The sequence below is a fragment of the Schistocerca cancellata genome, chromosome 7, assembly GCF_023864275.1.
Source record: "Schistocerca cancellata isolate TAMUIC-IGC-003103 chromosome 7, iqSchCanc2.1, whole genome shotgun sequence".
Lineage (NCBI taxonomy): Eukaryota > Metazoa > Arthropoda > Insecta > Orthoptera > Acrididae > Schistocerca > Schistocerca cancellata.
Window position 1 is genome coordinate 498762667 of NC_064632.1, and position 24914 is coordinate 498787580.

Genomic DNA, 24914 nt, shown 5'->3' on the forward strand with positions numbered 1-24914 from the left:
ACGCTTCAGTCCGGAACCGCGCTACTGCTACGCTCGCAGGTTCGAATCCTGCCTTGGGCATGGATGCGTGTGATGTCCTTAGGTTAGTTAGGTTTAAGTAGTTCTAAGTCTAGGGGACTGATGACCTCAGATGTTAAGTCCCATAGTGCTTAGAGCCATTTGAAGACTACACTGGCTCATGCGCAGTTTACGACTTGGTAACCATCTTACTGTCCTTATAAATAGAGGGTAAACGAGCGTCAGTACTTCTAGAACAATCGATAATGCTTAACAAAACGTCTGATAACGAATACGTAACATGTCTCTTCCATATAGGAATCGTTTAGTCGGAGGCGAAGCGTCCCAGGACATCGCTGTCATTACGAAACCCATCCTGTGTGGAATATTGGGCCAGAGATCAGTGTTTCGGACTGTGTAACGCATTTAAATCGTGAGCAGTAGGATAAATTTCCCACAGTAATTAAACAGTAGAAGTAAACCACTGCCACTTTATTATTTCCTCTGGTTCCTTTGGCTTGTAAATGTAGTAATAACTGTATTTTCTAAAGAAAAAATGTGAGGTTGTCTTTTTAAAAAAAATAATGCATATGCCATTGCTACGTAGTTTGCATGTAGCAAACAGCCACGCAACTGAGATTTGGAAATCCCGACCAAAACAGGAATGTGATACTAAAACACTTAAAAATATCTCCCTTAGTGATCATGAGCTGCAAGATGACAGAATATATGACAGATCCGCTCTGTTTCTTTTCACACGTAATTCTGACATTTCAATACTCGTAGTCTGTCACTACAACTTCTGTCACATTCTTTTATACGTTATGGAAGAAAATTTTTAGTGTGTCTATTAAAGTACACATGTACTGATCATCCAGACAATTATGATCACCTACCTAATAGACGGGATGTCCACATTTGGCACGGGCGTCTTGGTTTCAAAGCAACTAGACATTGGTAGGTCGCTAGAGGGTGTTGGCACCACATCTGCACACAAAGGTCTCGTAATTCCCGGAAATTCCGGGGACGAGGGCGATGAGCCACGTTCAGTAACGTCCCAGATGAGTTCGATCGGGCTCAGATCTGGCGAGCTGGGGGGCAAGCCAAGCGCATCAATTGGAACTCTGTGTCCCACGAACCCTCCTGGCCATGTGGTATGGAGCATTAACTTGTTGAAAAATGTTACTGCCGTCGGGAAACATGATTGTCATGAAGGGGTGTACGTGGTCTGCAGCCAAGGTACGATACTCCTTGGCGGTGATGGCGATTTGCACGAGCTCCACGGGACCTATGGATGGCCAGTGACTGTTCCCCAGAGTATAATATGGAGCCGCCGTCAGCTCGTCTCCGTCTCACAGCAGAGGTGTCCAAGACCTGTTCACCTGGAAAGAGAATGATTCGCGCCCTATCATCAGCACGATAGAGAAGGCAACGCTCTTTTGGCTAGCATCCATCTAGCGCCGTTTTCACTTGTCCATTTCAGTGGTAGTTGCCGATGTCGTGGTGTTAACATTGACACATGTATGGGTCATCGGCTGTGAAGGTGTGTTCGGTGCACTGTTTGTTCAGACACACTTCTATTCTGCCCAGCATTGAAGTATGATGTTAGTTTTTTCACAGTTCGTCACCTGTCCTGTTTTACTAGTCTGCCCAACCTACGATGAGGGTTGGACGCAAAACCCTACGACGTCTGAACATGGTTTCACCTTGGTTCCACCACGTGTTGAAACGATCAAAGATTGTTTAACAGTGACATAACTTACTCTCTCTCTGACGTGCACAGTGATAACTTACAAAAATCAAAAAGACATGCCCACCTTAAAAAGAGCCGTTGAGTAGCATATCGTAAATTACGACTGTGTACCAATTTCTATTTCTCCGATAACAGAGCTATCTGTGGCGAAAAGAAGAAAATGTTTCAGACAAAACGTTTGTAGATTATTCTGTGGAATCGTAATCTGCAATGAAAAACGAGGCCTCCCATTCAAGATTTAAAAGTTGCCCCCCAGCACCCACACACTGGTTAGGGTGGGGGGTCGTGTGGAGTATCGTTGGACGTCCTCCGAAACAAACAAATTGGAACTATAACTGTCTTCAGTTAGAATGAGTACCCTGTATGTATACGAGGGCTATTCAGAAATGTCGCGAATAGGGAACCCATGTGAAAATCAAAAATGTTTCATATGCAAAGGTTAGCAACACCTTCCAGCTACTTCTCTACACAGTCGTCGCTCCGGCTTAGACGTTTGTCGTAGTGTTGTACCAACTTTCCAACACCCTCATTATAGAAGGCAACCACCTGTGCTATCCACCAGTACTCTACGCTGCTCTACAGCTCGTTGTCTGTGCCAAAATTTGGTCTTCATAGACAGCTGTTAATGTGAGAAGATTTGAAACTCAGGGGCAGCCAGTTACAGGCTATATTGTGGGTGGTCAAACATTTCCCACCGAAAACTCTGTAGTAGCATCTTCATTGCCCCTGCAGAATGCGGTAGAGAACTTTCACGAACAAGGAACCACATGTTAGTTGTGTTATGTGGGCTGCACGACATCAGGCGAAATCTCTCACCAGGCTCTCATACTTGGTGGGAGACTATTTCCTTGGCATCTTTACGTGCTCACTGTGCACACAGAACTGAAAATAGCGAGGTGACGCGATCTAATGGCATATTAGAGGCACTGCCCTCACACATTTGTGCAAATCTTCATCGAATTTTCAGAGTGGTTTCCATTTCACGATCGATCTGACCTTACTTTCCAAATAGCTCTTGCATATATGGAAAGTCATCGCTACAAGAGAGGGGCAAGTAAAAGCAATTTTTGGGTATTATGGGCGATCAGGGAAAGTGCTTACATTCAACCAACTAAAGAATAGTCTTGTTCAGCGCTTTAAGAAGCAGAGTAGTTTAAGGTTCTTTCAGGAATAGCTAAGTGAGGTACCACAATAGCATCGTCTGGGAAAGTAAATAATTATTACTGCTTCTAGAGTAGAACAGTGACACTTGCATATCCCTTACCTAAAGTTACAGAAAATCCGGATAATTAAGAGAATTACCACAACAGACCTAAAGAATGTACTTAAATACGCACTGGGTAAAGGAATATCGCTGTAGAATAAACTGGGACTGCTCTATGGAATGGAAATATAAATTTGGACTTTAAAATTAGTTTTGTTCACGAGGCTATCTCTGTATTCTGCTCACATTTTGTGGGAGGATATTCTATACACACAAGTGGATGTGATTTACGCTGGACACCTCTGCAGGTGTGGGTGGGGTCATGAGTCAGCGGGGGTGTTGTGTTTGAAGCCAACAGACTGTTCTCAGCATATTAGAAGAGGATAGCAGTCAGCAGGGGCACTTGGAGAGACGGTGTCAGCCTTCTGGCATGGGGCAGCAGGGGATCATTAGCGGCTCAGCTCTGCCTCTGAGTCAGGCAATTGCAATGCCTTGTGGAGTGCAAAACATCTCCAGGCAACACCACGATTCCCTGCTAAAAGCTTGCAAGCCCAGTGGTTGTGGGTCACTGAGTAGCATGGCATGTGTTCTACATATGGACTGCCAGGAGCGGCAGTATTTAAACAAATAAAATATGTTAAGTTCATACCTGTCCCATTACCTAGCTTATCCTACATATACTCAGAAATGGTAAGTATTTGAGACCCACACTGGTTGCACCAGTGAACTATACGGGTTCAGACTTGGGGCGGGTGGTCTGTCTTTATGAGGGTCAGTCAGAAAGTAATGTCTCCTATTTTCTCCCCCTTAAATAATGTTAGTTAAGTGGAAAGCGTATCTGGAACTATTCCGCAAAGCCTGTTCTCCAGTCTGTTGAAGAAGTAACTTTCTATTTCAACAGTACTGTGAGCACTGCAATCGTGTGCAAAGTGACCGACGTTGATATTCACATCAGACAGCGTTCTGTGATGGAATTCTTGAATGAAGAAGGATGAAATGCTAATTTGCATTCACGAAGACCGAAAAATGTGGATTTTGCTGCAACAGTGGATGTCGGCAATGTCAGACGATGGGCTCGTCACTGTGACAAAGCTGAAAGACATGTTGCACAAGAATCAGTACCTGTCAAACTCATACAGCCGCTCCGAACCCATCCGCATTTGCTTAATGAAATTGCCTGAACATTTACGACATATTATTTTGGCAGGACGTTGCAAAGACGACATTGAAGCTTTTCAGGGACTCTTACAAGAATTGGAAATCGACATTGACAATCGCGGGACGCGAAAACAGGACCACAACAATTACAGGTCACATCCGTCACAATTCTGCGATGAAAGAAATAATAACTGGGCATGACAAGGCTATTCTTACAGCCCGCATCTCGTGGTCATGCGGTAGCGTTCTCGCTTCCCACGCCCGGGTTCCCGGGTTCGATTCCCGGCGGGGTCAGGGATTTTCTCTGCCTTGAGATGGCTGGGTGTTGTGTGCTGTCCTTAGGTTAGTTAGGTTTAAGTAGTTCTAAGTTCTAGGGGAATGATGACCATAGATGTTAAGTCCCATAGTGCTCAGAGCCATTTTAACCATTTTTGAGCTATTCTTACAACGTACATCGTGACCAAAACAGACACCACCAGTATGACAACCGTTGGCAAAGTAGTAATAATTACAGGGAAAGATCACCTCTCTGCAGTAATGACTATCACAGAGACAATCAGAGAAATAGACAATATGGAAACAAAATAATTATTATCAAGGGAGACAGAATAACGTCAGACGCAACGGTCCACCGCGCAGTTACGATTCTGGGAGAAATTCTCCACCACATGACCGACAAAAAAGAAACTATGTAAACTACCGACAAAACGACAGACCTGAATTTCATCAGAACTGGCGGAATTCAAACAGGGCAGGGCCCTCTCGACAAGGTGAATTTGTAGAAGTTATGTCTCCAAATCCCAATAACAACGCGCGCCAACAAAGAGACAATAGGCAATGACTCACACCACTGCAGCCACAAAACGTACTTACAAAGCTGACGACGTAGCTGCTGTGGCTAGTAATTACGTAAAGATGGAAGACATTAGGGACATTTTACACCAGGAACACGACGTAAAACATAACAACATTGCGTATCCTGTGATTCACATTACAGTAAATGACGTAAAATTTACGGCAGTACTTGACTCTGGCAGTCCCATTTCAGTAATTAGTGAAACAGCCTTTGAAAATGCAACAAATCGAACGATTGCCCCACAGTTCCGTTACGTAAGATGAAATTATAGGTGCAATCGTTGGAAAAAGTGTAGATGTACGCCAACAAACCAACTTATAATTCTTTTGTCAAAGCCACAGCTTCTCTATAAACTTTCTTATTGTTCCATTATTGTCGACGGAAATTATATTAGGGGTAGACTTTTTGAATGAATACAAAGCAATCTTAAACTTTCACAATGCTGAAATAAGTTTAGAGAAAGAAGGTAAGTCAATAGCTTTGAAATTTGAAGATTGGCTCTCAACCCATGACGAGGAAATTAATCGGCTTTACCTTCTGTTAGACAACAGTTCGGAATTTTCGACGGAACTAGACACTAACAATTACTCTACAAGTACTGACAGGGGTGATATCGACGGCATATTTGATACTAATGAGTTAATTCAGAATAAAATTCAAACAATTGAGAACTGTAATGACACTGATAGGCAGGACCTTTTTGAGATTTTACTCACAAAACAGGAAAAATCAAGGGATTTCTATACCAGTTTCGTGTTCGTGATCATACGAAATTTGGTGTTAGACCATATGTAATTCCGGCACATTATAGGGACCGTGTTATAACAGAAATACAATCTATGGTTGACGAGGGCATTAATGAGCCTGCAGTTAGCTCATACAACAATTCATTACATGTTGTTGAGAAGAAAAATGGATCGATCAGGCTTGTCGTAGATTCGAGACAAATCAATACTATCATCATTCCTGAAACAGACAGGCCGCAAACGTTGGAAGAACTTCTTCAAAATTTTAATGGTGTAAAAGAGTTGTCTTCTATTGATCTCAGATCCAGCTTTTATCAGATCGAACTTCATCCAGAATGTAGAAAATACACAGCTTTTCTTTGTTTCGGCGTTTGTTATCAGTTCCGGAAACTTCCTTTTGGTTGGAACATTTCTTCGGCAGCATTCATTCGCGGGTTAAATTCCATGTTACCTGATTTCTTAAAACGTCACGTCACCTTATATGTGGATGATATTCTAATAGCAGAAGCCTCATGGGAACAACATAATCGCATCCTCAACAGTTTGTTACGTATTTTTGAAGAATCTGGAATTACGGGTAACTTGAAAATGTCTGAATTCGGTAGGTGAAAGATGAGGTTTCTTCTGAAGGCATTCAGCCGGATCCTGAAAAGTTAGAAGCAATCAGAGCCATTCCAGTTCCATCCACAAAAAGAAAAGTCTGCAGTTTTCTAGGTCGCGTAAATTTTACCGTCGTTTTCTGAATATGCAAATTCTAGTTACACCAAAACTTTGTTCTCTCACTGGAAAAAATACTATTTGGAACTGGGACGAACAAGCACAGTTGGAATTCAATTCTTTGAAAGAATCGCTACTTAACGCGCCAATACTAGCTCAACCAGATCTGTCACAAGATTTATGCCTTAGCACGGATTCTTCTAAAGTCGGTCTTGGTGCCCATTTATATCAAGAAGCCATAGAAAATGACACTACCGTTCAGAAAACCATTGATTTTGCTAGCCGAATGCTAATAAAATCTGAAAAAAATTATTCCGTTACTGAATTAGAAGCTTTAGCTATCGTTTGGGCATTTAACAAATTCCGTTTCTTTCTTCCTGGTAAGCACGTAAAAGTATACAGTGATCATTGTGCATTATAATTTCTTATGTCTTCAAAATTAAATCATGACGGGTTAAAACGTTGGGCATTGTTTCTGCAAGAATTCCACTTCACAATAGTCTACATTCCCGGCAAGGAGAACATTGCACTATCACGCGCACCGGCTGGGCTTGAGAAAAGTAACGCAGAAGGCAACCTCGAGAAAAATTTCAGTATTCTTTACATTCTGAAAGTCGCCTTTGAAAACTTCATCACCACATCTTTAAAGGACATTGCTCATGAACAAGATAAAGATCCGATTTGGAAAGACATCAAAAGTAAATGGCATGGAAAGACACACACTCAGATTCGGCATTATTATCTGTTTAGAAACAACATACTCTTCAAACGCTGCACTGTTGATGACAAGCTATGGGTACTCTGCATTCCAGACGATTTTGTTAATAAGCTCATTTGGTACATTCATTTCAGCTACGCACATTTTGGTCCACGAAAATGTTATCAAATTCTTCGGACGACTTGTTATTTTAACAATATGGGAAAGAGAATTCGAAGAGTCTTGTCTATTTGTAAACTTTGTCAAAAGGCTAAACCATCTACTGTCTCACATCGTGCTCCGTGGTTTCCTCTCATTCCTTTTAAAAGAATTTGCTGCTGTGGATCTCTTGGGACCCCTTGTCAGAACATCTAATGGATTTTCGTACGTTCTAGTCGCTGTTGAACTTACTTCAAAATTTGTGTATTTCACACCGTTACGTAAAGCCACAAGGCTGTCTGTATACAACGCCTTTGTTAAAAATTTCTTACGTGAAGTTGGACACGTCAATAAAGTCATTTCAGATAACGGACCGCAATTCAGATCTGCTGTTTGATCACGCATGCATCATAAAATCAAACCTGTTTATATTTCATTGTACTCACCTCATTGTAATCCGTCTGAACGGATTATGAAAGAAATCAACAAGCTTTGCACACTTTATTGTCACAGAAAGCATCAGCATTGGGACAAATATTTACACTTATTTCAAAACGTGCTGAATGAAATGCCTCATGACTCCACTGCTTTACCACCTATTCTTGCACTGAAGAATGAAGACCCACCGAACAGAATCAGAGCGCTTGTACCTTTCCCGAATACACGTAAACTTCGACACAAAGACATAATTGGTTTGGCTATTAAAAATATAAAATCTGCAGCAGACAAAAGGAGAAAAATACACGGTAAAGGAAATGCAAAGAAATTATAAATTGGTCAGAAAGTTCTCATTAAAGCTCATTCATTGTCACATAAGAAGAAACACTTGAGTCACAAATTCTTTCTGATTTACAATGGACCTTACAGAATCGGAGGTATACCACATGATAATTACGTTGAAGTTGAAACTCTGCGTACTAGGAAGAGTAAAGGATTGCACCACATTTCAGATGTAAAACCGTTTATTGAGACATAATCTGCTTTTTAACTTAGTCTTTGCCATAAAATTTTTCACTTCACGCTACTAGTACAATTTGTCACACTGAGAAACCGTTAACATGCAACAATGTATTGAAGTTAACTGTCCAGTCTAGAACCTATGGAACATATGTAGACAGTATTTGCGAGTGCATTGTTATAGTGAACAGACGACACAGTGTTATTGTGTGTGTACATTCTTGCTTGTTAGTTGCCCGATTATGTAACGACTATAAGGCTCACATACTTAGAACATGTACCGGTACTGCTAATGAGATGATAATGCAACATTTTGGTTTACTTGAAAATATATTCTGGATTTAAAGTACTTTCTGAAAGATACCAGGTCACACAGTGGTTAGTTTATTTGACAGCTACACGATTATATCACGACGCTACTAATGAGTGACACAATTTATATTATTGCTTTTGCGCTGTATCTGTTTTATATCTGCACAGTTTTGCTGAATTCTTCTGGAAAGTAAAACATGTTTTAGTAGTAACTTTTGTGGTATAGCTACAATGAGACAGCCTTTTCCATAGCACAACAATACGTTACAGTTCAGTACTTTCTTCATCACGGCAATAAGCGTAATAACTAAGATATATATACGCAAAGCATTTCACTTTTGTTTATGAGGAGGTTAGTACATTGACTTCAGCAGAACTTTGCTTACAAAGGACGATAACTACGACAGTTCCACAGAATTATCTTACAGCAAGACGTACAATTAGCGCTACAGGACACGCATTTGAGTGATTAATTTTGTACTTAAAACATTTATTTTTAAAGATTTTTGAATTACAATGATACAAAGGCTTTCCGTGATACATTTCATTCCATTGCTGGAATCTGTAACACCTGAGGTTATAGTTACATTAATCCTCAGGGGGGTACACGCTTACTTTGTGTACCATGTGTTTGGCAAGCACAAGGAGCCCTAGGTAATATGGTATTTGCTTATACAACTTTACACATCGGTACCATATTTCTCTAACACTAAATTACACAGCTATCTGATTATTTAACAGAAAAAACAAAAAAATTTTTACAATGTCAGTGACACATGTTTACGCAATTACACAGTTGGATAATTTCACACTTATGAAATTGTATTTTGTCTGCACTGTGTGAACTGTTCATATTTTTTCGGAACCATTGTGATACCATGAGAGCTTTGAATGTCGTATTTGGTAAGGGAGCATCATTTTTAAAGTACGTTGGTGGTAGTTGACACCACTGAAATTATGCTGTTGAGGTATGTTTATGATCAATGAGCTGATGCTATATGAGGAATCTGATTATGATGAAATATTGAAGAATGTCGACGAATATGTATATGTGTAATAAGGTAAGGAATAAAGAGTAGTGGTTAGGTACGCTGATTTGTGAAAAAGGATGTTGGAAACCAAAAATCGTACTTTAAGAGTTATGAAATGTGTGTAAATGCGTGAATGTATTACAATGCCGACGAAAATATTTTGGACGCTCTTATATTTATAGGATTTTGTTTCTACACATTTGTAATACAAATTCTCCACCTGTGAAATTTTTTATATGAGACTGTCACTGTAGTGCAAACCGCTGTCGTAAGTATTTAGATAAGAAAGCCAAGTGACCTTGACATAATGCATTGTGAGCGGCCAGCTGTGCCAGCCGCCTGGAGAAAAAGCTATTAGGTGGAGAAAAAAAAGGCCATTAACCTTCCTATTGACCTTCCTTTGTAGAAAGCATCGCAAATATGACACGCAATTACTTGGAAACATATGATTATACTGTGGAGCACGTACTTTGTGCTACTTGCTGATATGCTTATGAGTTGATGGGAAATACAGGGTTCTTACAAATGATTGAAGCGATTTCACAGCTCTACAATAACTTTATTATTTGAGATATTTTCACAATGCTTCGCACACACATACAAAAACTCAAAAAGTTTATTTAGGCATTCACAAATGTTCGATATGTGCCCCTTTAGTGATTCGGCAGACATCAAGCCAATAATTAAGTTCCTCCCACACTCGGCGCAGCATGTCCCCATCAATGAGTTCGAAAGCATCGTTGATGCGAGCTCGCAGTTCTGGCACGTTTCGTGGTAGAGGAGGTTTAAACACTGAATCTTTCACATAACCCCACAGAAAGAAATCGCATGGGGTTAAGTCGGGAGAGCGTAGAGGCCATGACATGAATTGCTGATCTCCACCACGACCGATCCATCGGTTTTCCAATCTCCTGTTTAAGAAATGCCAAACATCATGATGGAAGTGCGGTGGAGCACCATCTTGTGGTACGTTTAGCTCCCTGCTTGCTTTATTCGTCGACTTCCGTGAGCTACGCGGAAACTTGCCCGCACGCGTTCAACCGTTTCTTCGCTCACTGCAGGCCGACCCGTTGATTTCCCCTTACAGAGGCATCCAGAAGCTTTAAACTGCGCATACCATCGCCGAATGGAGTTAGCAGTTGGTGGATCATTGTTGAACTTCGTCCTGAAGTGTCGTTGGACTGTTGTGACTGACTGATGTGAGTGCATTTCAAGCACGACATACGCTTTCTCGGCTCCTGTCGTCATTTTGCCTCACTGCGGTCTCGAGCGCTCTGGCGGCAGAAACCTGAAGTGAGGCTTCAGCTGAACAAAACTTTATGAGTTTTTCCACGTATCTGTAGTGTGTCGTAACCATATGTCAATGAATGGAGCTACAGTGAATTTATGAAATCGCTTCAATCATTTGTAATAGCCCTGTATTCTTACATCTGCACACCTGACTATGACAAGTGTCTTTCTACGAGACTTAAGAGAATTTCTACTGACTTATGAAATGCCACATGGCTATTGAATGATGTTTTTATGCTTTGATTTACATAGTTGCTTATTTCATTTGATATCTGGTTTCCAGCTGTGTTGCAGCATTGGTTATATAAAATAAAATTAAATGCATTTGCTAATGTGAAAACTTTCTGTCAACAGATCTATTAAATAATAATTTTATGATCGACATTCTTAAAAAAAAAAGAAGCACTTGGAAAGGAAAGAACAATAAGAAGGGACTAGTAACAGTAACTACATACATAATTTTCTTTTCAAGTACTTGGTAATTTTTGTGGTAGAATAAGTTGTGGTGCACCACTTTAATGACATAGACATTAAAATGTGAATAAACAATTTCCTTATCTGCATTGTTGTCTTTAGTGTACTATTTTTTCTGTTTGTGGGATTGTCATGATTAGATATAAGTTATTGCATTTGCTGCTGCTGTTTGCCAGGCATAGTGCTACTAAATTTGACTTTGTATTACTCTGTTAAGCCAGTTGTACTACTGTTTTTTTTTCTTGTTTGCTGCACAGTGTCTTATATTAGTTGTAATATTGCAATTGCTTTGCTAATTTAGATATACTGCTGTTTGCTTTGCCAATTTGCATTTTTTTGTCATTGCTGTTTGTGTTAATTGTTTTGTGCTGCTGTATTGCCTCATCCCTTAGTTTAGCATCTGAGCTCAGTAGATTTAAGTTAGCTTATGATGGTGTAGGCTATATAAAAAAACGAGTTGTGATGAATTGGAAGAAATGCATTGAGAAGCTATAAGAAAATGGTTTGGCCAAAAATGTATTTTGAAAGAGGATATGAACAAAAAAGTAGGGTCTAGGGACAACAGGTTTAGGTAGGATTTTCTTGGAAATAAATGATGAGGTAAAATAATGGAAAATAAATAATGAGGTATGAAATATGTGAACATATAAATACAGAAAGTGTGCTTGGATAGGATTTTTTTGGTGGAAGCAAATGTTGAAATGAGACGAAATATCTATGGAATGAAGTTTTGGGTTGGACTGCAGTACCAAATGCTACACTGAAACAAACCCTGTCCTTTCCTCCTGTGTTATTCTGCTATGTGTTTGTGTACTCTTCTTGTGTATTTGTGTTTTTCCTGTTTTTATGTGTTTAGCTAATAAGATTTACGTTGTAGAATTTTTCTAGTACTAAGCTACATTCAATATGATGAGGAATACTGTTATCCTCAAATATAATTTGCATTAATAATATGTTATTTACTTTGTAAAGATGTTTAAACGTAATTTTCGAAAGCTATTCTGATCTTTTATATATTTACTTATGTCATAATTCCTGTAACACTGAAGTATGTGTTTATTTCTATTCTTTTGTAAATCCTGTGTTACTACAAATGTTATCTGTACTGTTATGTTCTTTAATGATGTATGTTGTACCTTTGTAATTGTATTCTTATGTTGTAAGTTTATCATTGTATAGACACCACTTCTTCAAATTAAGTATCATTTCACTGCACACGTTTCTGTTGGTCATAATACACTCCTGGAAATGGAAAAAAGAACACATTGACACCGGTGTGTCAGACCCACCATACTTGCTCCGGACACTGCGAGAGGGCTGTACAAGCAATGATCACACGCACGGCACAGCGGACACACCAGGAACCGCGGTGTTGGCCGTCGAATGGCGCTAGCTGCGCAGCATTTGTGCACCGCCGCCGTCAGTGTCAGCCAGTTTGCCGTGGCATACGGAGCTCCATCGCAGTCTTTAACAATGGTAGCATGCCGCGACAGCGTGGACGTGAACCGTATGTGCAGTTGACGGACTTTGAGCGAGGGCGTATAGTGGGCATGCGGGAGGCCGGGTGGACGTACCGCCGAATTGCTCAACACGTGGGGCGTGAGGTCTCCACAGTACATCGATGTTGTCGCCAGTGGTCGGCGGAAGGTGCACGTGCCCGTCGACCTGGGACCGGACCGCAGCGACGCACGGATGCACGCCAAGACCGTAGGATCCTACGCAGTGCCGTAGGGGACCGCACCGCCACTTCCCAGCAAATTAGGGACACTGTTGCTCCTGGGGTATCGGCGAGGACCATTCGCAACCGTCTCCATGAAACTGGGCTACGGTCCCGCACACCGTTAGGCCGTCTTCCGCTCACGCCCCAACATCGTGCAGCCCGCCTCCAGTGGTGTCGCGACAGGCGTGAATGGAGGGACGAATGGAGACGTGTCGTCTTCAGCGATGAGAGTCGCTTCTGCCTTGGTGCCAATGATGGTCGTATGCGTGTTTGGCGCCGTGCAGGTGAGCGCCACAATCAGGACTGCATACGACCGAGGCACACAGGGCCAACACCCGGCATCATGGTGTGGGGAGCGATCTCCTACACTGGCCGTACACCACTGGTGATCGTCGAGGGGACACTGAATAGTGCACGGTACATCCGAACCGTCATCGAACCCATCGTTCTACCATTCCTAGACCAGCAAGGGAACTTGCTGTTCTAACAGGACAATGCACGTCCGCATGTATCCCGTGCCACCCAACGTGCTCTAGAAGGTGTAAGTCAACTACCCTGGCCAGCAAGATCTCCGGATCTGTCCCCCATTGAGCATGTTTGGGACTAGATGAAGCGTCGTCTCACGCGGTCTGCACGTCCAGCACGAACGCTGGTCCAACTGAGGCGCCAGGTGGAAATGGCATGGCAAGCCGTTCCACAGGACTACATCCAGCATCTCTACGATCGTCTCCATGGGAGAACAGCAGCCTGAATTGCTGCGAAAGGTGGATATACACTGTACTAGTGCCGACATTGTGCATGCTCTGTTGCCTGTGTCTATGTGCCTGTGGTTCTGTCAGTGTGATCATGTGATGTATCTGACCCCAGGAATGTGTCAATAAAGTTTCCCCTTCCTGGGACAATGAATTCACGGTGTTCTTATTTCAATTTCCAGGAGTGTATATGCACAGTATGTGAGAAGTTGGGACTGCTAGCGCTTGCACGTGTGTTCATAATTCAGCAAGGGACTGGTTAACAGCATTGCTGGTTCAAAGGACAATTTCAAAAACTTTGTGAGTGCACAAGTGGTGGTTTATGGACATGCTATATTTTCCGCAAGACTCTTCGATGGTGATTGTGCACCTGTACAGTCGCAACAGATGGCTGCTGGCCGTCTCTACAAGGACTACAGTGGGTCTGCATCTTTGATGACCCACCAATACCATTATTTCTACAAGGACTACAGTGGGTCTGCATCTTTGATGGCCCACCAATACCGTAATCTCTAACTAATGATTTTTGAACACTATTAAGGTAAATGCATTGTTTGTTCTCTATCAAAATCTTTCTTTTGCTAACTATGCCTATCAGTAGTTAGTGCCTTCAGTAGTTTGAATCTTTTATTTAGCTGACAGTAGTGGCGCTCGCTGTATTGAGTAGTTCGAGTAACGAAGATTTTTGTGAGGTAAGTGATTTGTGAAACGTATAGGTTAATTTAGTCTGGGCCATTCTCTTGTAGGGATTATTGAAAGTCAGATTGCGTTGCGCTAAAAAATATTGTGTGTCAGTTTAAGCAAAGTCATGTGTAATTTTTCTAAGGTGACGTTTCAAATTATACTGATAAACATAAGGGTGGCACAAATTGGCACAAATACAGAGACAGCCACGTTTGATTGTAAACAGATGATAGACAAAACTCCAGTGGAAGACTCTGCAAGAGAGATGCTCAGTAGCTCGGTACGGGCTTTTGTTGACGTTTCGAGAACATACCTTCAGCGAGGAGTCAAGCAGTATATTGCTCCCTCCAACGTACATTTCGTGAAGAGACTATGAGGATAAAATCAGAGAGATTAGAGCCAACACAGAAGCATACCGAAAATCTTTCTTTCCACGAAGAATACGAGACTGGAATAGAAGGGAAATTCGATAGAGGTACTCAAGGTATCCTCCGCCAGACACCGTCAGGTGGTTTGCGGAGTATGGATGTAGATGTAGATGTAGATACTGTGTCGATAAATTATACTACTAAATTGAGAATGACTTCTAGTGTGGCTTTTATTGTGACGCCTGTTTATAACTATCCTAAATAAATTGACCTAGGTTTCTTTAATTTTTAAATGTGATGTCATATACCACTTTATTTTTCATCATAAATTATACTATGTAGGTAATAAACTGTAGCAATGAGAGCTTCGGGTGTGGCTTAAAGTGACAGGTCATAAATTATAATAGTTAGGTAGTAAATTATAGCCACCATCTTAGATAAATCTGCAGTCTGCACCAGCTTTCCTGAGCATTAAAGCATTGCCCTAACTTAAGTTTTTTAATTTCCATCATTTATATCCCAATCAGTCGGCCACAATGGGAGGGACGGAAAGGTTAGTGTGGGAGGGTTGTTTATGACTTTGAACGTGACGAAAATCTAGCAACAATGCAGACTAAACCAGAATGTATCCCAACCCGCTACCAGCCACAAGATGCAGAGAATTTTGAGACATGGGTTCCAGTCATGAATATTTCGAGACATTGTCGGGTACTGAATTCATGGGATAGGGATGAAGCCCAATGGAGTAAGGAGGGGAGTTTTGGGTCAGCATCATGTATGGGTGTTGGACTTCTCATTGCCCCCCCCCCCCCCCCCCCCGCTGACTGTCGCTGAAACCAGTTAAACTATGCAGTGATCGTGAAGGGAGCCTCCTCACACGGGATGATGTCAGTAGAGGCACCATCGAAGATCAGATCAAACCTGACGAGAAATGTCTCGACCACATTGTGGGCAGCCGGCCAAGGAGGCACCAGGCATGTTACAGCACATCGGGTGCAGTAACACAATGCTGAATGTTATCCAGCAGCAAGTTCTGTTTTCACTGCGAAGATGTATGCTTTCCAATAGGCCTCTTTAATTTTGATTGTTGTTTTTATTGCTTTGTTTCTTCTATTTCTTGATCCTCCTGAATCAAAGCCCATAAATTTCCGCATATACATAGTTATCTACACCATCTGTGTTTGAAGCATCCCAACAGTTTTATGTTTCAGGCAATCTGATGTACGATACGCTTCTGGATATCTGAAACTGGTTTACAGAATACAGCGTAACTGGAAAAACCAAGATTTGTGTTAGTCATCCTAGCCGATAATAGATGTTCTGCTGAAACCGACATGGAAGACTGAAGACAGCACTGAGAACTATGATGTTAAATCATTCATTACAGCAATTACATCGAATACAATTATCGAAGGAAGCTAGCGCAGTGGTTTTCTTGTAGACAATAACTTGTTTGCACAAAAATTCCAGCAGTTGCGGTTGAACAGAATAAGTGTTTCACCCTACAACGGAGTGTGTACTTTTCCAAAAAATTCCTAGTAGAATAAAATTGTGTACCATACTGGGTGGAAGTCGAAGCTAAAACCTTACTCTACTGACTTTTTGTTTTTTTTTTATTAACCCTAGACCCATTTTCCAATTTTTTTAATATCTTCCACTTCTGTTTGCCGGTTTTGCCACCTTCGGCTAGCTTCAATGATGTGCTTTTCTTTTATAACAGAAGAAATTCTCTACTGCAAAAAGAGAAGTAAAGCGGATTGTCTTATCTGTTCTTACGAAAGGAAAACAATGTGTGTGAATTCCTAAGGGACCAAACTGCTGGGGTCATCGGTCCCAAGGAAAACAATTACACAAAGTAAAGTCACTTCTTCGTTGTGAAACTGAAAATATTTCTTCTTCGTATTATCTCAAATGATTCTTCTTAATACATGGAATTGGAAATCACTTAGGAAAGAAACAACAATTTAATTTTTTTTTTCAAGATTGATATATCAGGAAAATGTGCTGGAGACATGTTGAGCGTGATAACTCCTTCTTTTATTATTATTATTATTATTATTGTCATTTAATTATTTCATCCTACCCTCAATCCTTTTAGTACAGTTTTCAGCATGTTACCATATTTTCTCTTGTGGTCCATACACTGTCCTTACAGATTTTGGAGTATTCACATATTGAAATATACCGTTTTGTCAGATCCACGGTTGTTAAAATTAGGTAATGCAGTATTTTTCCGTTAACCGGCACCTATCATTGTTCGTTTTCGCTGGAAAGTATAGAGTCTATGGTCAGCACAGCACTGATGATATGTTTGCTGCTGAAGACATTGTAATGAATGATATTTGCCCTCTTACCCACTGCGAACTATTGGCATTCCATCCACATATATTTGTGTATATAGCGGTGCAACTAGATTGCAACGTAAGCAAAGGTTCGTTTGACACAATCGGATTTCGTATAGTCATTCGTTGGTACCAACTATGTTTTGACTGATTTGTACCAAGTCGTTACCACCTCAGGATACTGACCAAGACTGAAGTTGTGCCGGACACCAGCCCAGTCTCCTGACAATCCACCCTCGTAGATTTATTTCTGCCAAAACTCTCCCTATTTTCGCAAAAAAACTCACAGAAGGTACTGCTAGAAGAAAACATATTTCGAGGAGATGACATAGGCATAGGTAGGTGACTCTTACACCGTTCAACAGTGGGTGCACCTTTTTTTGAAACTCCCTGGCAGATTAAAGCTGAATTGCAGATGCAGAATCGAATAGGAAACTTTGCCTTTTGGAGGCCAATGTAGTTACCGACTGAGCAAAGTGAGAGTTTCTGGCAGGAGCGAAGCTTCAAACACACTGTTTACCAGGTTCTAGCGAGAAATTTAGGATTAACATACGCGTAGATTACGAGTCAGTGTTAAGTTCAGTGTAATGCTTGGCGTGTGTACTTACCATGCTGGTTTTGAAGACCTTTCTCCGGCTATTCAATGTTAACTGGGGTGCATAATACTAATTGCTTCACTGCAAATATCTCAGGAGTCAATGTGAAAAGCCGATGATATTACACGATTTACACAAATACATAGTTCGCATATTGTGTTGATGTTTATATTCTTCCAAAACATTCGCACAATGCACTGCTAAAAGAAACTGACTTTACAGGTCATATACTCGAACTAATCGGAAACAAACGTCACTCTACTGCCACCCAGGAACTCTTCGGCTCACTGCTTACATAGTTTCTTAACATCACAAGTTCTCGGAAAGTACTGTTTAATAAAGTCACATTAACTCAGTTACAATTGCCGGCCGGAGAGGCCGTGCGGTTCTAGGCGCTACAGTCTGGAGCCGAGCGGCCGCTACGGTCGCAGGTTCGAATCCTTCCTTGGGTATGGAAGTGTGTGATGTCCTTAGGTTAGTTAGGTTTAATTAGTTCTAAGTTCTAGGCGACTGATGACCTCAGACGTTAAGTCGCATAGTGCTCAGAGCCATTTCAGTTACAATTAAAATCGGTTGTTTCATAAGAAACTGCAGCTACGCTTCTGAAGATGATAAATGAATGACTATAACAAATGAAATTTCTAAAATCGCTTTCCAAATTTAGTATGGAAACTCTGCTTGAGAAATGTGACTAACAATACCTGATACATAATAATTGATATCTCGTTAATTACCACAGGAATTTTGATAGTAACGTATTTTGGAGTACTTAACATAATGCTGAAACAGATTTTGAAGTTCAAATTTTACATGATAATCTCTTTTTGGCCAAATGATCGAAATAATAGTTTGTTTATGACAGGAAGTTCTAGAACTCGTAATTACAAAATTAATTACAATGAATCTGATTTGAGTTTTTATAGAAACATAATCTCGTAAGAGCGAACGTAGCTTTCAGTGCATGAGTTAGCCAGAAATCTACCCAGAACATTAATTTTCACGTTTTACGAAATAATCGAATTTGGACAATTAATTTACTATTTAATAACTGAACTACTTTTAACACTGACGTTTCTACATGATTACTGTCTGATAGTTAGACATGTTAAATAATTAGTTACTCTATGAATTTCGTAAAATTGATGATTACAGTAAGATATTTTCCACTAAGTAAAGATCTCTGTTAAGAATATTTAAATGAGCTGTAGTTCACGAATGGCTATGTTACATTTAATATATCTCGTGTACAGTCCTATTTGATACAATAAAAAGCACCGAAAGTTGTGTTTTAACATTTGCTATACTGTGAAATGTGTATCGTGTAATACGTAAAACTGTGGTATCGAATACTTCATAAAAGGGTCCCCATATTATGTCCTATCACCAGCTTAACGGAGGAACGTCAGTCGCGGCTGGATATATAGGCGGAAAATGTGTTTCATTCCCTGATCCCATTGGATCAAAGACCACAGAGTAGCTAGGCAAAAAATGTTTTCTTGAATATTTGATGACGATGTAAAATGTTAGGTGTGAGGAGGAGCATGTGATTTCAGAAGTAAGATATTATGCGTCAGCTGACTGCTGGCAGGAGTGATTTAGATGAGTGCGAGCAGTGTGAGATACGGCTCGGGCATATATATGGGCGGTTGCGTGCTGCAGCTGCCACGCGCGCAGGGCCGGCTACGCGAGGGTGTCAGTCACCTGGCCACACCTGCGAGCAAAGACAACTCGACTCTGGCAGCATGGCGGGCGCCAAGGGGCCGCGGGCCGTGGCCATGCAGTTCCTCGCAGCGTTCCTCGGTGAGCAACCACGCCACGCCACAGGCCAATGTCTGTGGCGCGTCGGCTTGTACCTATGACAAAGAGTAGATGACTTTCTCATTGTGTCCCTTCAGTTTTCGGAAGCAAATGCATACCTTCTCTTGAGTCACCAGTCCCACGATTTCCTCTCCTGTCCCAACCTCTTTATCCGAGAGTAGAACGTCCCCAATTATTTGTTTAGTGTGCTCCAAACTTTATCATCTTCTTTTATATTTTTTAACCCTCTGGAGATCTTTCTTTTTTTTTTTAAGTAAGCCGTGGATTCTGACTGGTTTGTTGCGGCCCATTTCCTGTGCCAACATTTTCATCTTAGAGCAGCACTTTCAACCTACTTCCTCAATCATTTGCTGGCTGAATCCCAATCGCTGTCTTCCTCTGCACTTGTTACCTTCCACAGCTCCCTCTACTACCATCGAATCTTCTTGTCAGTGTTTCCCATATATTCCTTTCTTCACCGATTCCGCGGAGAACCTGTTTACTGTTACCAGTCACCGCTTTATTTATTGCCACGACGCGTTTCAGAGGTTTAAACCTCCATCATCGGGTGGATTTACATTAGTTAGTATGACATTTTTGTGTGTGTTGTGTAACGATTTTTTGGAGGAACTTGTGGCACTGCCTAGTGGAAAAACAAGACACTATTTCAGAACATGGTTTTGGATTTTTATGACAAAAAATTAAACTGATCTAATGGTAAACATAGAATATGTAAACTAGAGTACCTCCAGTGGTCACAGGTTCCTTTCGCTGTCGTAACACATCGAACGTATACTGTCACATTTGTAAACAAATATGGCGTCTGGAATCTGATGGATGCAAGGTTCGTAGCAGGAGAGAAGACATAATAGCAAAGTGCTTAGAATATACATCGTAACAATATTATTACAGAATAATTGTTTAAAGCATTTGGGGGTGTTTGTTTTGAGGTGTCGAATATATGTGTGTGTACTTCAGGTGGCATATAAATCTAATTTTGACAAGTTAAAACAGCTTAACATTCGTACTCGTTTATACAATCAGGTGAAATGTTAAAATGGCTTAAAGTTCATATTTGTTAACAGCAATAAGGTGAAATGTTAGAGTTGAAGTCTTGGCTACAGTTCTATTAGAGTGATGACAAGGGATTTACGCCTTCTTGAAGTCGACGAATGTACATATGTTGCGCTTATATCTAATAGCTCTGTATTTCAACGTTGTTTTTAGATTAAAAATTTGTTCAGGGCTGGAACTCCTAGGTCGGAAACCTGCTTCATACGCCCCAATCTTGTGGTCAATTTGTTCCTGTGTTCTCTGCAGCAGGCATGAAGAGGTCTTGTAGGTGACTGGTAGTAGTGAAATGCCTCGGTAATTGTTAACACCCGCTCAGTCGCCTTTTTTGTGCAAGGGGTGGATAAGTGCACACTTCCAATAGTCAGGTAGTTCTTCTGTTGTCCAAATTTCTTTGATAATTTCCGTGAGCTCCTAAAGTGATTTAGGGCCTAAATTTTTCAGTATTTCTGCTACTACTATTTCTGCTACTACTATGAAGAAGGGATTTGTTGGTAGGACATGTTCTCAGGCATCAAGGGATCACAAGTTTAGTATTGGAGGGCAGCGTGGAGGGTAGAAATTGTAGAGGGAGACCAAGAGATGAATACACCAAGCAGATTCAGAAGGATGTAGGTAGCAGTAGGTACTGGGAGATGAAGAACCTTGCACAGGATAGAGTAGCATGGAGAGCTGCATCAAACCAGTCTCAGGACTGAAGACAACAACAACAACAACAACATGTTGTCATCACCAGCCGCTTTGTTGTTTTTGAGATGCTGGATTTCTTCTTACGAGGGTGGTATTGAGTCTTGGTTGGTGTGTGCTTATTCAATAATTGGGAATATTTCTGTGGGCTGTGGACAATTTGGTAAATTGTAAAAGCAAACTGTGAGTTCTTTGCAGTTTTCTTTATTGGTAAGTGCTAATTTTCCATTTTGTTTTTTAAAGCAGAGATAGTGTGGTGTGTATCAAAATGGTTCAAATGGCTCTGAGCACAATAGGACTTAACATCTGTAGTCATCAGTCCCCTAGAACTTAGAACTACTTAAACCTAACTAACCTAAGGACATCACACACATCCATGCTCGAGGCAGGATTCGAACCTGCGACCGTAGCGGTCATGCGGTTCCAGACTGAAGCACCTAGAACCGCACGGCCACACCGGTCGGGCTGTGGTGTGAATCCTCGTTTCCTATTTGCAAATATCCTGTAGAAATCTCTTATATTGTAATTCCTGAAGTCACTCTCCAGATGCTCCAATTGTTCGTTTAGGTTTCTTCTCTTGGTTTGTCTGATGGTTCTCGCTGTTTATTTCCGTACTTTGAAGGAATTTTGTTGTGTTTCTGGCGTTTTCTTGCTGCTGTATTTCTGGAAGGCCAATTTGCGTACTTTAAGGGCATTTTCATAGTTGTCGTTCCAACATGTATGTTTTTCTTTTTTCTTTTTCGTCAGCGGTAGTAGTTCCTGTGCTTTACATATAATCTCGTTTTTGAACTCTTCCCATGCGTTTGCTTCTTCTTTCTTACATTTGTCCTTTATGTTTGTTTTGTGGAGACTGTTTACGTCGAATCTCTGTAGGTGCGATTTCTTGGAATTGTACTTGGGGCGGAGTGAATTTTTCTTTGACTCGTGTAAGGTAGTGGTCTGAGTCAATATTGGCACCTCTTCAGACATGTACATGAATTTCTCGTTGCTGTGTGTGGGTGATTGCTACATGGTCAATCTGGAATTCCCAAAGTTCTTGAATAAGAGAACGCCAAGTTTTTTACTTTCTGAGGTGCTTTCGTAAATATGTGGACATTATCTCCAGGTTGCATTTTTGCCAGCGATAAAATAGTCGCTTTCCATTTCTATTAGTAAATTTGTGCGCAGGATATCTGCCTATAGTCTTTCTGTGTCCTTTTCTCAGTTGTGCATTAAAGTAAAAAAAAAAAAAATGGTTCAAATGGCTCTGAGCACTATGGGACTCAGCATCTTAGGTCAGAAGTCCTCTAGAACTTATAACTACTTAAACCTAACTAACCTAAGGACATCACACACACCCATGCCCGAGGCAGGATTCGAACCCGCGACCGTAGCAGTCCCGCGGTTCCGGACTGCAGCGCCAGAACCGCTAGACCACCGCGGCCGGCCATTAAAGTCACCAAGGAGTGAGATGGTGTCCTCCTTGGGGATCTTCGTCGTAGTCTCCTCCATCTGGTTCCAGAATTTCTCCACTTCTGTAGGGTTTTTCTTGTTGTCTATGTTGGATGGAGCGTGAGTGTTGACAAGTGTATAATTTCTGTTGGCGCACTGTATAAATGCCATCATGAGTGTTGACGGGAGTGACTTCCCTGACGGAGTTAATGATCTTCTTGTGTGCAAGTATCGCCATTCCCAGGAAGGGGGGCACCTTTGCCAATATTTCTATCAGTTTTGCTCTTGACTATGCGGTAGTTACCATAATTTGTGGTATCATCGTCAGTTTATCGTGTTTCCTGAAGTGCTAGTAATAGGATTTTTTTGTCTGTCGAATTATGTAGTAAGACTGAGTAGCATTCCAGGTTGTATTAGTGTATTGATATTTAGTGTGCCAATGAATGTTGGCGTTTTAGTGGGTAGTTTGCCAGGGAACTCCGACTTTCTCTGAGTACGTGGTCGCCCGGGTCCCCCAGAATCCGAATGCTCGTTTGCCACCTGCCAACGGATTGGTTATCGCCTGGGGTAATGCTGTTGTTGCTCCCACGAACCAATGTCCTTGTTATTAAATTTTGTCCAGCTAGGCTGGTTGTCTAGAACCGGGGATTGTTGGTTCCTGGAGCAGTTGCTGCAGCCGCACCCACTGGATGAACAGTCGCTGACCAAGTTACCGGTAGTTTCCACAACAGACGCCCTTGGGTTATAAGAAGATAATTCTTCGGTCTTCTCTGCCGGTGATATCTTCATCTTAATTCGCCATCAGAGCCGTTGATCGTTTTTACCTGTACCTGGTAAGGGGCCTCTACAAGGTACTACCAGCCGGAGCGGCTGGACCTTTCTCAACCGGGCTTGGGACCGGCTTTGACGGTGTTTTATTTATTTATTTATCTATTTATTTTTGAACTTCGCCTGATTTGGCGTTATTTACTAGAAAAAGGAAAATACTAAGAACGTTCTCATGATACCAGTTCGCTGTGTTAGTGATGGAAGATAGTCGTCTCGTTTGGTTATACTTTTAAGTTTATGTTTAATTATTCAGCCTTTCCTTTGAGTGAAGCCATTGTTGGGAGCACCTGAATGGAAATAATATATGGGAAGTCGATTACGCATTGTAGCGCCAAAGAAGCTGGTATTCAGATGCAGGCAGAATACGGCGCTGCAGTTGGCAACGCCTGTATAAGACAAGTGTCAGGCGCAGTTGTTAGATCGGTTGCTGCTGCTACACTGGGATTTAAGTGAGTTTGAACTTGGTGCTATAGTCGGCGCACAAGCGATGGGACACAGCATATCCGAAATAGCGATGAAGTGGGGATTTTCCCGTACCATGAAAATCAGGAATCCGGTAAAACATCAAATCTCCGACATCGCTGCGGCTGGAAAAAGATCCTGCAAGAACGGGACCAAAGACGACTGAAGGGAATTGTTCAACGCGACAGAATTGAAAATCTACCGCAAAATGCTGCAGATTTCAATGCTGGGCCAGCAGTAAGTGTCGGCGTGCGAACCATTCAACGAAACATCATCGATAAGGGCTTTCGGAGTCGAACAGACGAACTACAAATAGCTTTTTACGTCTCGCCTGGGCCTGAAATTGGACTGCTGATAACTGGAAACTTGTTGCCTGGTCGGATGAGTCTCGTTTCAAATTGTATCTACATCTACATCTACATCCATACTCCGCAAGCCACCTGACGGTGTGTGGCGGAGAGTACCTTGAGTACCTCTATCGGTTCTCCTTTCTATTCCAGTCTCGTATTGTTCGTGGAAAGAAGGATTGTCGGTATGCCTCTGTGTGGGCTCTAATCCTTCTGATTTTATCCTCATGGTCTCTTCGCGATATATACGTAGGAGGGAGCAATATACTGCTTGACTCTTCGGTAAAGGTATGTTCTCGAAACTTTAACAAAAGCCCGTACCGAGCTACTGAGCGTCTCTCCTGCAGAGTCTTCCACTGGAGTTTATCTATCATCTCCGTAACGCTTTCGCGATTACTAAATGATCCTGTAACGAAGTGCGCTGCTCTCCGTTGGATCTTCTCTATATCTTCTATCAACCCTATCTGGTACGGATCCC

General features: G+C 41.5%; 1 protein-coding gene across 1 annotated transcript in view; it reads left to right on the forward strand.

Annotated features, from left to right (window-relative positions):
- The first annotated feature begins 19555 nt into the window (after window positions 1-19555).
- Window positions 19556-24914, forward strand: part of LOC126092848 (facilitated trehalose transporter Tret1-2 homolog) — a 33947-nt gene continuing 28588 nt past the window's right edge. The window contains exon 1 of the mRNA XM_049908578.1: window positions 19556-19613. Within this exon, the coding sequence (XP_049764535.1) occupies window positions 19556-19613 (58 nt within the window). The remainder of the gene's footprint in view (window positions 19614-24914) is intronic.